The sequence below is a fragment of the Panthera pardus genome, unplaced genomic scaffold (assembly GCF_024362965.1).
Source record: "Panthera pardus isolate Hobbes unplaced genomic scaffold, ASM2436296v1 HiC_scaffold_17, whole genome shotgun sequence".
Lineage (NCBI taxonomy): Eukaryota > Metazoa > Chordata > Mammalia > Carnivora > Felidae > Panthera > Panthera pardus.
In genome coordinates this window covers 54934295-54947000 of record NW_026526732.1, presented here as the reverse complement: position 1 = coordinate 54947000, position 12706 = coordinate 54934295, and the positions used below count along the sequence as shown (strand labels likewise).

At 38.0% G+C, this 12706-nt stretch overlaps 1 protein-coding gene across 6 annotated transcripts in view; it reads right to left on the bottom strand.

Moving 5' to 3' along the window:
- The window catches only part of PDSS2 (decaprenyl diphosphate synthase subunit 2), a 292842-nt gene that overhangs the window by 108977 nt on the left and 171159 nt on the right, over positions 1–12706 (bottom strand). For all 6 annotated transcript variants that reach the window (XR_002078242.2, XR_008422934.1, XR_002078241.2 and 3 more), the window contains one exon: positions 3298–3372. Coding sequence is in view for 1 of the 6 variants with exons in the window: in XM_019443015.2 (XP_019298560.1) it covers positions 3298–3372 (75 nt within the window). In the remaining 5 variants the exon portion in view is untranslated. The remainder of the gene's footprint in view (positions 1–3297; positions 3373–12706) is intronic.

The window sequence follows — 12706 nt, the reverse complement described above, 5'->3', positions numbered from 1 at the left end:
TGTGGGATAGAGCCCTGATTCGGGCTCTGTGCTGACAGCACAGAGCCAGCTTGGGATTCTCTGTCTTCCCACCCCACTACTGTGTGCTCCTCCCCCACCCCACTTGTGCTCTCTCTCAACATAAAGAAACAAACTTAAAAAAACATAAAATGCAATTTTTCTACTTCATATACTTTTTTTTTTCCAATTAGCTAACAACAACACCAAACCAGGTAGACAGAGAGGAAATGCTATAAACACTAAAGAAAGCACAATGGCTAATTTTTATTATAAGGAAAAAATGGTTCATTCACTAACAAACACAAAAATAAAAATACTGTTTTTCAATGGCTAGATCAAAGGATGAATTTCCAAAATTACTTTGAATGTTTACATGATCACAATTTACATATGATCTGTCAAGTATTACTAACGTTAAGTCACATAAATTTTCATAGTTTAAAGGAGGATTAGGTAATTACTCTACAAACTTCTTCTGGAGAAGGTGATTTTGGACATATTCAATTGTAATTCTCCTCCATTTGCTTTTAGTGCATCTACCCTGGTCACATAGGCACTGCTCCACAGAAAGCTATTTTCGTACTACCCAGGTTCTCCATCACTGCATTAAGTAGCCATATAGAAAACAGACTGCATTGTATTCTCTTCTCCCTAGAGAGAATAAATGGTTTGCAGCTGATTTTAAATCACAAAGCAATTCTTTTGTGTACTGAATTGGCCCAAGGCTACGGAGGTTGTGCCACTCACTTCCCACATGACCTCCACTTGTGGCTGCTTCCCAATCGTGCCAGAACATGAAAACCTTGAAGGCACTCCATGTGGGGCAGTGCTCTCTCTGCCTCTGAAGGCATTTCTGGGCCAAGTTCGAAAACCCAAATTCTGAACTGCCATTGCAATGGCAAGCACACTTAGAGGAGGGGGGAGAAAGGCCAGGATTTTTCTGGTTAGGAAGGGAAATGTGGTTAACCTAAATTGGACCTGGGACACAAATGGAGGCATCCAGAAGCACTCCCACAGCTTCAGTCCAACTATGCATTTTCCTTCCGTTATAAAAACAAAACAAAAGAAAACAAAACCAACCAAAACAGCTCTTTAAATGGTTTGGCTATATTCAGAAATGTAATTGCTTAAAGAAGGTCGCTAGTGCTTTAAAGGGCTGTGTTTGGGGAGACGGTAGGGAAACAGGGCAGATGGACAAAGCATTGCTACAGATTCTCTGAAGTAAAACTAGCCAATGAAAGTCAGCAATTAGTGCTTGCTAATTGGCAGTGCACGTATGATCAACAGTCCTTCAAAGACTTTCGTTGCTTCCTCTTTTCTCTTTCCCAGGAAGAAACAGATTATGTGGGACTTGGAGTCAAAAAACCTGGGTTCAGATCATGCCACTGTGAAACATACATCAACAAAGAGTTTCCAGATAATAGGCTTTCCTGCCTTTTGTCATCCCTGAATCTCAGGCTTTTAATGTATAAAATGGGCGTACCAACAAATGTCCCCCTTTTTATGGGTGACTGTAGAGAAAGAAAGTATAAGCAAACTGTAAAGTGCTATCTAACCATTTACTGTTGTCGTTGCTGTTAGGTCTGCCTGATATACAGAAAGTATTTAATAAATGTTCACAAAATTATTAACAAACTAGGCTAATTATAGTGGACAAACAGTTAAGAGTGAATAAATCAAGAACCCTAAAACAGTAACACTTTCGCTTAAAAATTAAGGTATTTAACTGTAAGATATTAATATCTTACATGGAACTACGTTGAACACATTAGAACTATCCCAGGGGAAAACGATGCCTCAACTGCCAGAAGAGGTCACTGTCATCACCATATATGGTGGGATCTCAGGTATGGCAGAGGGAGGCGAGCAAATTGGGTTTCATTGAGGTATAGAGGTAGAAAACACACGGTTAAGAACCTGAGCTCTGGTGTTCAAATCTCAACTAGCAAGTTGTAGGACTGTGGGCAAATTATTTAATCTTTTCTAAACCTCGGTTTTCCCATATGTCAAATGGGGATAGCAGTAGTATCTGCTAGCAGGCTTTCTGTGAAGATTAAATGAAGAAACATAGGTGAGTTACCACAGTGTTACACGTTTAGCTACTATCATCTTCATTATACTATATATGAGGCAACTTATGAGTGGAACTAGACCAGGAATCTTCCATTCTACAATGTGCTATTAATCCTCAGCCATGGTAGTGAAGTATGGTATATTTTTGAAAAATGCAGCAAAGGGGGTCCCACTGTGGTCGTATATCCTGCCAGGTCCCCACATACCACTAGGCAACTTAGGTGAAGTTAGATATGCCTCCAGGGAACTGTGGTTCCTTGAACCAAATGTTAGCAGACGTCCAAGGTATAATTCTTCATATTTTACTAACTATTCTCTGAGCCATCCAGAGTCCCTGGGTTATACTTTTAAATTTCCTATGCAAGTTGCTCATGCCCTATGTTTCATTTTCCAGTAAAATCAGTCTTTCTTTTTTCAAATGGAAATGTCAAAAAGCCTAAAATGTGCATATGTGCATATTTTCTCTAATTTGCAGTGAGTGAAATCTTGCTAATACAGAAGCTAAAGAAGTTAGAATAATGAAACCCTAAGCTAGGAATCCCGTATAATAGCATATACCATGTTAAATGATGGCGGTGGTCAATGAGGCAACTGCTTCACATTCAATATCCTACTGAAATGAAATAACTGCATTTTAAAGAAATAAAACCTAACCCATAAGATGTCCTGTTAAATGAGTCAAAAAACCTTAATTCTAGATCTATATAATTAATCAGAATGATCCAACTGCACAACCATCCTACTTCTTATCACAGAGAATTTACAAACGCAGTAAATTCTGGATGTTGGACATAAAAGACATTCTTTCCTCATGCCCTCAAAAGTCATCCTCTTCAGATCATGTCCACTCTTCTGGGACATGGAAGACCCCTTCCTCTGGGGAAAGGCTGCGCCCAGCCACCTCAGCACAAGCTGTTTCTCCAGTCTGCCTGCCCTGTGACAGTGCTACCTGCCAGCCAGTAGACACAGAGCATCCTGGTGTCTACTGGGCTGCTGCAGACTGAACAGACTGTGAATCCAGCCAGAGGATAAGAGGTTGTTTTAATTGGCTAAATCTGCTATGTACTAAGCGTATGGCCATGGATTTGTAGCCAAAACACTAATCTAAAAAAAAATGTCATGTACAATTTAAACACAAAACAAAAATGACATTTTCGCTCGTCAATTCTAGTTTTGCCACGAGGGTTTTTAACCTAACATTTTATAATGAGTACCCAACCCTACCTTTGCTGAAGTAGAATTTTCATGGTATACTCCCTGCACCAAGTCCATAAGAGCACTTGCTAAAAGTTCCACAACCTAAAAAAACAAGAAAAAAAATTAAAAGAAACAATTAAACATTTTTATGCCCATTTTTACCTCAGAAAGCCTCAGAAGGCTTAGCAGCAAGGCAGTATTTGTGCTTATGGGGTTATATACAAAGATCCTGGCAAATGGCATTGCCCACCTGGATATTAGAGCTGTAATCCAATTTTTTTCAGGCATAATTCAAGCAAAAAAAAAAACAAAAAAAAACTTACAAGCACAGCATTGAACTAATATACATGAAAATCCAGTAATAGCCATTTTGAACAGAAGCTTAAATTTCAGATACCTAATGAAATCTTAACTCAATTTATTTTCTGTATGTTTATTTCTGTCAGGTGGATACTTTTTCAATATCTCCATTCTGGGAGCCATTACAATGCTAATTTTCATACTTAATACAGAAAGAAAAGCAAAAGCAAAAGAATGGTTAACCTTTCAAATGTGTTCATTCTGTTATACTTAAAATGCACTGTGGATATATTTGGTGGAGGGCCCCTGGGTCAAATGTACCATAAATACTGAAAATTTTTATAGGACTGCAATATTGAAATCATATTCATCAAACCTGTATTATTTTCAAGACTCAGGCTGTTAAAAAAAAAAAAAAATCAAGCAAAATCAAAAGCTTTGAACTTGTTCCAGAATGTAAAACAAGCAGAAAACAGTCTCTTTGGAACTACTGTACAATTTAGACTTGTTTGCATAAACCATCTTAATTCAAGAGGATAAAATAGTGGTATTTCAATGCAGCCGTTCCAAACAAGAATTCCTCAAAGCAGCCCCAACCGCTTCTTGCGAAGTCTTAATATCGTGTATATTTAGCTTCCTATATCATGCAGTACCGTATCTGATTCCCACTCTTTGCTTCCTAAAATTTAGCTCAGTTCTGATTGAATTAAAGGATTTTGTTTCAGCTTTTATCATTCTTGTAATTGAAGACATTATTAAGCCAAAGGATACAGACCCAAACAACAAGATACTTTAATCTCAGGTACGTTAGATTTAATAAACATTTTCTTAGACACAAATTACATTAATTCGTGGAAAGACTTGCTTTAAAATTTTAACACATGAGCATTCATCTCCAAATTTATATTTACGTTCATCCTGTGTAACACAGACAAGGCTGTTGATATGGAAATTTTGCTGATTAAAGCCATTTTTTTTCTAGCTCTGCAGATGGGTTAATTTGTAAGACCTATACAAAGTCTTTTTTTTTTTTTTTAATCACATTGCCCTTTAGGTAACCAAATACTTAAGAAATATTGTAGCAATATGAGCTGCAGAGGAACTGGAAGGACAATGATCCTACAGTGTTACCAGATGTGTTGAGTTATTTAAGTGGGGAAGAAAGAAAATGAATGGATTTTTTTCCCCTGAAGGTATCAGATAAGCTCTATTCCCAAATCCAGGAGGATAGAGTATCACCAACAGGTCTATGAAAGACTGTAACTAAATGCACAGCATCAGATTGGATTACAGTTTATACAAGCAACATCCCAAGATCCCCCTGATGGCCGGACACGTAATACAGATCAATCACTCACTAAGAAATGTTATGGTTTTGAAACAGTTTGAGCTCTGAGACCAGCACTGGTAAAGTGAAGAGGGATTTATAAAGAGAAAGTCCACAACACTAAATGTCAAAATGATGGCATGAACTTTTAACAATGGATCTGGCTCTGGATAACTAGACTGTGCCTTTACTTCCCTGAGATTTCAGACCAGGCAGAGGCAACAGACATTTTATTGTCTCTTTTTCTTTTTAATGTAATTAACAAATATAGACCTGTACTCATAAGTTCAAAATTTATAAAGGACCCATAGTTCCAAATAGCTATAGTTACTTGAGCAGAATACACCTGCATAGCCAATGATGATCATTGAGGAAAAAGCTTTGGACTTCCTTGGGTTAACAAATCAAGGAAGGTAAGAGATTATGAAAACCAGCAATAGCCTAGGGGAGCTGAAGTGTCCCAGGCAAGGGTGACTTACTCAATGCACACATAAATCTCTTTCTATTGCCTGAAATGTTTACTTAACCTTTATTTTTATTACCTTTTTTTTTTTTTTTTTTTTTGAGAGGGAGAGCACACACATGAGCATGTGTGTAAGCGGGGGAGGAGCAGAAGGAGACGGAGAGAGAGAGAATCTCAAGCAGGCTCCATGCCCAGCACTGAGCCTGATGTGGAGCTCAATCTCATGACCATGAGATCATGACCTGAGTCGAAATCAAGAGTTGGACGCTTAACCAATGAGCCACCCAGGAGCCCCTAACATTTTAAATTATACCAAAGAGAGATATGTTTAAGTATCATCCTCCTTTAAAATTGTGGTATTTCTAGGAAGACCACAGGACTACCAGCTACACATATTTAATGAGACCATTTATTGATCTGATCTTTTTTCAATACATGGCTTACTACATAGGCACCTGTTTAGACACCTTTTGTACTTCAATATAAGAAAGTACCTGCTTCATGATACTTTTCTCCCTCAGATTCTTGTGGAATGATTTGTTCCAGCAACCCACAATGGTAGCAAGGATAATGGCAGTCAGAGAATCCAGAAGCCCAAATGCCAGATCTCCTGAGACTAAGAACCCAAGCCCTCCACTTCTTGGCACTCTTAATAAGGGCACCATGAGAAAGATTAAGGACTTTCATTCCTCAGGCCCAGGGGGGCAAGCAAACACTATCAACTACAAAAACATGACAGACTAAAAGAGCTTCAATGATAGCCACTCTTAGAAGCCCAACAATGAGAAGACCGTAATGAAATAGGGCAGAGCATTAGGAGCCAAAGGATCTAGACCCTACTTCAAGGTCTCCTAGTAATGTCATTGTGAGATCTGGGGTAGGACAATTAATTTTTCTCGACTATAAAATGAAGGAAGTTGTGAAACATAACTCTATAAGGTCCCTTCCAATTCTGATTCCAAGTTTCTAGAAATGCAAATCTTAATATTTATAGTTAGGCATGAAGATTTTAAAACTGCTTTTTTATAAAGCTTGGTAAGACACCTTTGCTCACCAAAGGTTTATTTATTTTTTAAAGGTTTTTTATTTATTATTTTTTTTAATGTTTATGTATTTTTGAGAGAGAGACAGGGAGACACAGGATCCGAAGCAGGCTCCAGGCTCTGAGCTGTCAGCACAGAGCCCGATGCAGGGCTCGAACTCACAGACCGTGAGATCATGACCTGAGTTGAAGTCGGATGCTCAACTGACTGAGCCACCCAGGTGCCCTGCTCAGATATTACTTTTATCTATTCTCTTCACACAGACTTTTCCCTCTGTCTGAACTCTCCCGATTACTTTCTTCATGAAAGTTTTTGTATCCAAGCCCCTTGGTTTCAAGACCTAGAATCCTAATTAAGCAATTTTCATTTTCTAAACCATTCTAAACCATTTCCATGTCCTAAACCATTAAGACTGATAACCCACCCCTCCTACTGACAGAAACATCCTAGTTGGGTCAATTAAGGTCAACACTGCTGAGTTCTGGGTCTTGAATGGCTCTAATGCTTGGGAATAATTCATACAATCGGATTCAGAATGATATCAGGTTTAAGTGAAAAGTTGTGTCAAACAAATAATGGCTCTAGTTGGCCACATCACTTCCTCTCTAATGAGTAAATATGTAGAACACTTAGAAGAGAATCTGTCACCATTAATGTTATAAAGTTTACTTTGGCTGTCTAGACAGTAATCAAGCAGGAGATAAGCTAATTTCTGCATTTCTGGAGGTTGCAAGAATGGCAGAATTGCTTACCTGCACATGCAATACAAAAATGCTTTTCTTTCTGATTTGTCATGTTGAAATCTGACTGCCTGGCGATGCCATATACTATTCCCACGTCTTCTGAGTAACACCCTAAATTTCAGTGAGCCAGAAGTGGTAACTGTTCAGACTGTCAATGTCATGAGCTAGCTTCTTGGGGGCACCTTGTTTGGAATAAATTTCTTTTATTATTATTTTTTTAATTGACGTATAACTGATGGAATGAATTTCTTAAATGGTTAATTTACAGGACAAATTTCGTCAGTCTCAGGGAAAATGTAATTGCCTCATTCTTTATCTTCTGGCAAGAGTAACTACAATTCGATGATTTTTCTTAACTGAAAAGCAAAAGTGATGCATATGCACTCGCAAAAGGTGTTGTGGTGATTACACCCTGAGCTATAATAAAATTCCTATCATAAAAAATAGAAATTAAGAGAAGTAGGGGTTGGTAAGAGAACAATAATGACCAAATAACGTCTTCACACTGCTATCCGAGGATGTCTGTAATATCTTCTTAAAAGAAAAAAGCTGGTTACAAAACAGAATAGCATGACAGATTATTTTTAAAACAAAGTGAGGTCAATCTCTGTGTTTATATATGCTGAGAGAAAAGTCGGAAAAGACAACAAAATATTAAAGGCGCCTGGGTGGTTCAGTCAGTTAAGCATCTGACTTTGGCTCAGGTCATGATCCCGTGGTTCATGGGTTCAAGCCCTGTGTCAGGTTCTATGCTGACAGCTCAGAGATTGGAACCTGCTTCGGATTCCGTGTCTCTCTCTGCGTGCCCCTCCCTGGCTTGTGCACGTGCTCTCTCTCTCTCTCAAAAATAAATAAATCAACAAAAAAAATTTTTTTAAATGAAAGGACAACAAAGTAGTAATAATGATAATGTGTAAATGGTAAGTAAGCATCTGGATGATTTTTAATGAAAAAATTTTCTTTTTCAACTTTTATAAATTGCTTAAATTTGTAATCAATAAATTTATAACTGCTTAAATTTACAATGTATTACATTTTTCTCCCCTCTTTTATTGTACTGCTTTTATAATCAGGTTAAAACAATAAACCTATCTCCTTGGAGTGGGGCGGGGAGCTGGGGAGCACACTCTCCTTTTAGCCTCAGAGAGGCTTCTGAAGCTGTGTCCACAAATTGATTTCTGGAATATATCAATCAAACAATAGTCCTCGGAGTAGCAAAAATAAGATCAGTAAGTGGTGGTAAGCATTCTGTGGAGACGAGCTGTGCCTGTCTCAACAGGCGTGATCCAGGAGTACTGTCAGTATTTGACAGATGGAATAGTTTCAGCTGAGTTGTAGATAGTTAACCAGGAAACCAGACCACTTAATATGGGCAAAGGAGCACCCATCTCAAATAAAAAGTAAAATACAACTAAATCTTCAGAAAAATATTAACTATTAACTAATGTGGCTCAATAAAAGCTCGAGCCAGCAAAACCTGAGTTGGTGTAGTATGGTTGTGTTTTAACTTACTTAAAAAAGGTTGCTACAGAGGTGCCTGGGTGGCTCAGCTGGTTAAGCATCTGGCTCTTGATTTCATCTCAGGTCATGATCTACAGATCGTGAGGTTGAGTCCCATGTCTGGCTCTGTGCCTACAGTGCAGAGCCTGCTTGAGATTTTTTCTCTCTCTCCCTCTCTCTCAAAATAAATAAACTTGAAGGAAAAAAAAAAAAGGTTGCCCCGCACTTAACTCATTGGTATATAGAAACTGTGGAGGCTATTACAGATTTATAATCGTCTTTCAAAAACTTGCGCTGGAAAGGTTATTTTAATGAGTTTTTACTACAGTGTAGAATGACAACGTGTGATCCATCACTCTATTTGGGAGGCAAACGAACACACAGCCCCTCAGCCTTTACTACTCTTAACAGCTGCTAGCAAAGGAAATAGTCATGTGTGTGCACGCATCTGCAGTGCTGATGGCATTAATTACACACAAATTTATTGCACTCCTTCCCCCACCTCTAGGAAGAAATAGCAATGCATGAAGCAGTTGCAAAGGTAAAACGCCCTTGGGGAAGAATTAATTCTCATATACATCTTGGGAGGAACAAAAGACAGATTTAGCATAAATATGTCCTTTCCAAAAAGCTTTGATATTTGAAGGGATAGTGTCAAGATTTTTTTTTAAGCCACAAAACCAATATTGTTAGTAAAAATGTCTTACAGAAAAATACTTTTAAAGATAAAGGATGCCGAACAGTCTGCTAATAGTAACCAGGGCAGTTAGCTTCACTCTTCAGTTCCTCTTCACAAAAAAACAAAGCACGGAGTGTTTGAGAGATGCATTTAATGATGGAAAGATTTACTTACATTACACCAAGGTGAGGTAGAGGGACTGGCTAAGAAGTAGTGCTCTCCCACAGAGACCAATAATAACATCTAACATTTGTAAAGCACTTTATCATTTACAGACTGGGTTTAAGCAAACTATTCTGTTCCAGGTGGATTCAGTCCCCCAGTGCTCAGCCAGAGCTTTCAGGCTGGCAGCCTCAATGGAGAAGCGACCTCTAAAGAACACAGGGAGCAGCGGCAGTGGCCAAATAAGGGGTGAATCTACTCACCCACCACCTGGGCACAAACAACCCAGATGAGCCCTAATCTGCATGCTGATTAATATAAATGAGTTGTTTTAATAAAGCCATTGATGAAGTCTATGAAAGAATGGTTCTCCCCACTCCTTCCTATCAGACAAGGACCAGGTTTAATGACGACAATGATGAAAGGTCTGTTGCAATAAACACACCACTAACTCACAGGAGTTCTGGAGGAAGTTTCTAACTAGGCTTTTTGAAGGGAGCCTTTTCAATGCTGCCAAATGTGTAAGACCATGCTTATTTGTGGGAGGGATAGCAATCTGTTCTAGTGAGCTGGAAGTTCTTTCTGGCTAAGGGGGAAGAGCGGAGAGAGAAATGGCACAACCAGTAGGACAGGTGCAGCAAAAACTAAGCAAATTGATAATCTTAATTTTTAATTTAGAACAGCTGATACATTGGTTTATGGCCTCTAACTACTGGTAACATTTGTCAGAAAGGGCTCAGGAAAATTCAGCGAACTAAAGAAAAGTCTAAAAGAAAATCACAACTGATAAAACTTAAAAGAAATGGGCCACAAGTTCAGGAAAATGGCTTGAATATGAAGTGCTGAAATTTAATATTATATTGGCTAATGCACTCATTCCATAAACATTTGCTGACAGCCTACCATGTTCCTGGCACTGTACTAATGAAACTAGTTATGACCTTATAAAGATAAAGGACATTACTTTGTTATTGACCACTTAGAAGGCTGCATGACTTTGGGCCATCCATATAACTTCTTGTTTTAAGTGTATTTATTTATTTGGGGGGGGGGTGCAGAGAGGAAGGGAGAGAGAGAATCCCAAGCAGTCTCCATGCTGCCAGCGCCCTGTGAGATCATGATCTGAGTCAAAACCAAGAGTTGGATGCTTAACCGACTGAGCCATCCAGGCACTCCCTACGCCCTCCTCTCCCATAGCACTCCTTTGGGCCTCAGTTAGCTTATCTAAGTAAGAGGTATCTGCATTTTATCAACAGTTAGCCCCATGACCAGAAATGTGTAGCTGTATATGTTTTTTATTCATAACAATTGTAAGGATGATGCCAAAATATGGATTTCTTTCAGTAACAATAAAAAAGTGATCCAAAAATAAGTTCTTTTTTTTTTTTTTAAAGATTTTATTTTTAAGTAATCTCTACACCCAATGTGGGTCTCAAATTCACAACCCTGAGATCAAGAGTTGCATGCTCCACCGACCAAGCCAGCCAGGTGCCCCCTGAGTTCACTTTTTGAATGACGGTGCATGGTTCTTGGTCTACTGTTCACCACTGAGTAATGATAATCATTTATTGATTTAAACAATGCTTAGATTCCTGAAAAAGTGGCTGATAATTTTTTTACAATTTAAAATGCTTACACCAAAATAAAACTTTTTGTAGGAAAAGGAGAAAAAGAGATGCTTTCCAGTAGGCTAAAAAAAAGTTGGTTAAGTATCTTGCATTACTACAAAAACTAAATAGTTGCTGGGAACTAAATGCTTAGTCGTGAAACAAAGTAATTCTGACATTATCGTACAGCAGTTAGTTGCTTTAGTTTTCACTTTCTCCAACATAAGAATTCCTTATGTATGTTGTCAAGTTTGTTGTACCCAGGATATTCCCCATTAGGATGCCCCACACTTAGTAGCTCTGTTACACCTTGCTCTGACAACCTCTCAGAGAGAATTATATCTGCGATCTCAGTGACGTGCCCACTTTTCCCCATGTGGCTGATAACCTCCACTCTGCTTTCACTGCTTCTTCCTTTGGTGGCACTCTCAGTGATGTTAAGTGATAGTTTCCAAGTGTGATTTTGCTTAAAGGTTAATCCCACCTTTGAAAAACACAAGTTCACAATGTGAAACTTCAGAACACCAGGATCAAGGTACCTTATTTCATTCAACGAAAGGATGCTGCTGGCTAGAACACTGCCTAATAGTATCAACTTTCAAAATTTTTAAATTGCAACCCACGATAAGAATTGTATTCTACATCATGACACACACAGTACATGCATACATGTGTATGTACAAAAATGAGTGAAATTTTTCATAAAACAAAAGTTTCATTATCCCTCTATTTTCTATTGTGATCCATTAAAGAAAAAGTGTTGACAGTCACTTACTAAAGGGATTTCACTATCCACCATAAACAGCATGTGATCTATAATCTGAAATACTACCTTATACTGATATACGTCATGTATAACTCATACCTTGGTTAGCCATTTTAACTGCACACAGAGTCCCCAGATTTTTGACACACAGTTTACAGATTGTTATTCTGAAATATATTTATAAAGGTGTTAATTTCTTTATCACTTTATTCCAAAAACATGTAAATTAACAGAATAGAAACAGAGGCAGAAGGCAGGTTAAAACATAATCATTCTCGGGTACTATGGGGTATAATATTAGGGTGCATTTCCACCTTGGTTTATATACATCACTGATACTGACTCTTAGCTTTGATTTTACTAGATTCATAAAAAAAAAAAATAAGTTTAGAACACATTTGGCCAAAGAGTTAAAAATTTCAGGATTTCTCTGAGATTCACACATACTCTTGCAAATTCCAGGAATCCCTTGTCTTTTGGATAACATGGTTCAATTTTTAGTTCAATTAGTTCCTCTTCTAATTGGGCTACACTAAAAGGCAGATGTTTGTAATTCAGAGACGTCCCGAGGTTTGCACTTCAAAGGCAACCACAGAAATAAAAGCATGACTCATATGCATTAAAATCCATGCATCTCGTCTAAAACTGTAATTGTATTTCTTCCAAATACCATTGCAGCTCTTCAAAATCTGTGAATCAATGGAATGCTAAAAATAACTGGCTCTATTGGTACTGCATTCTAGAAAATTAGGTAATCCTTTTTTCCCCTCAAAAAAAAAAAAAAGTAGTAGAAACTCGAGATTGGCTGTATTGTACCCTTGAATCAAACAATGGATATTCTTGGGT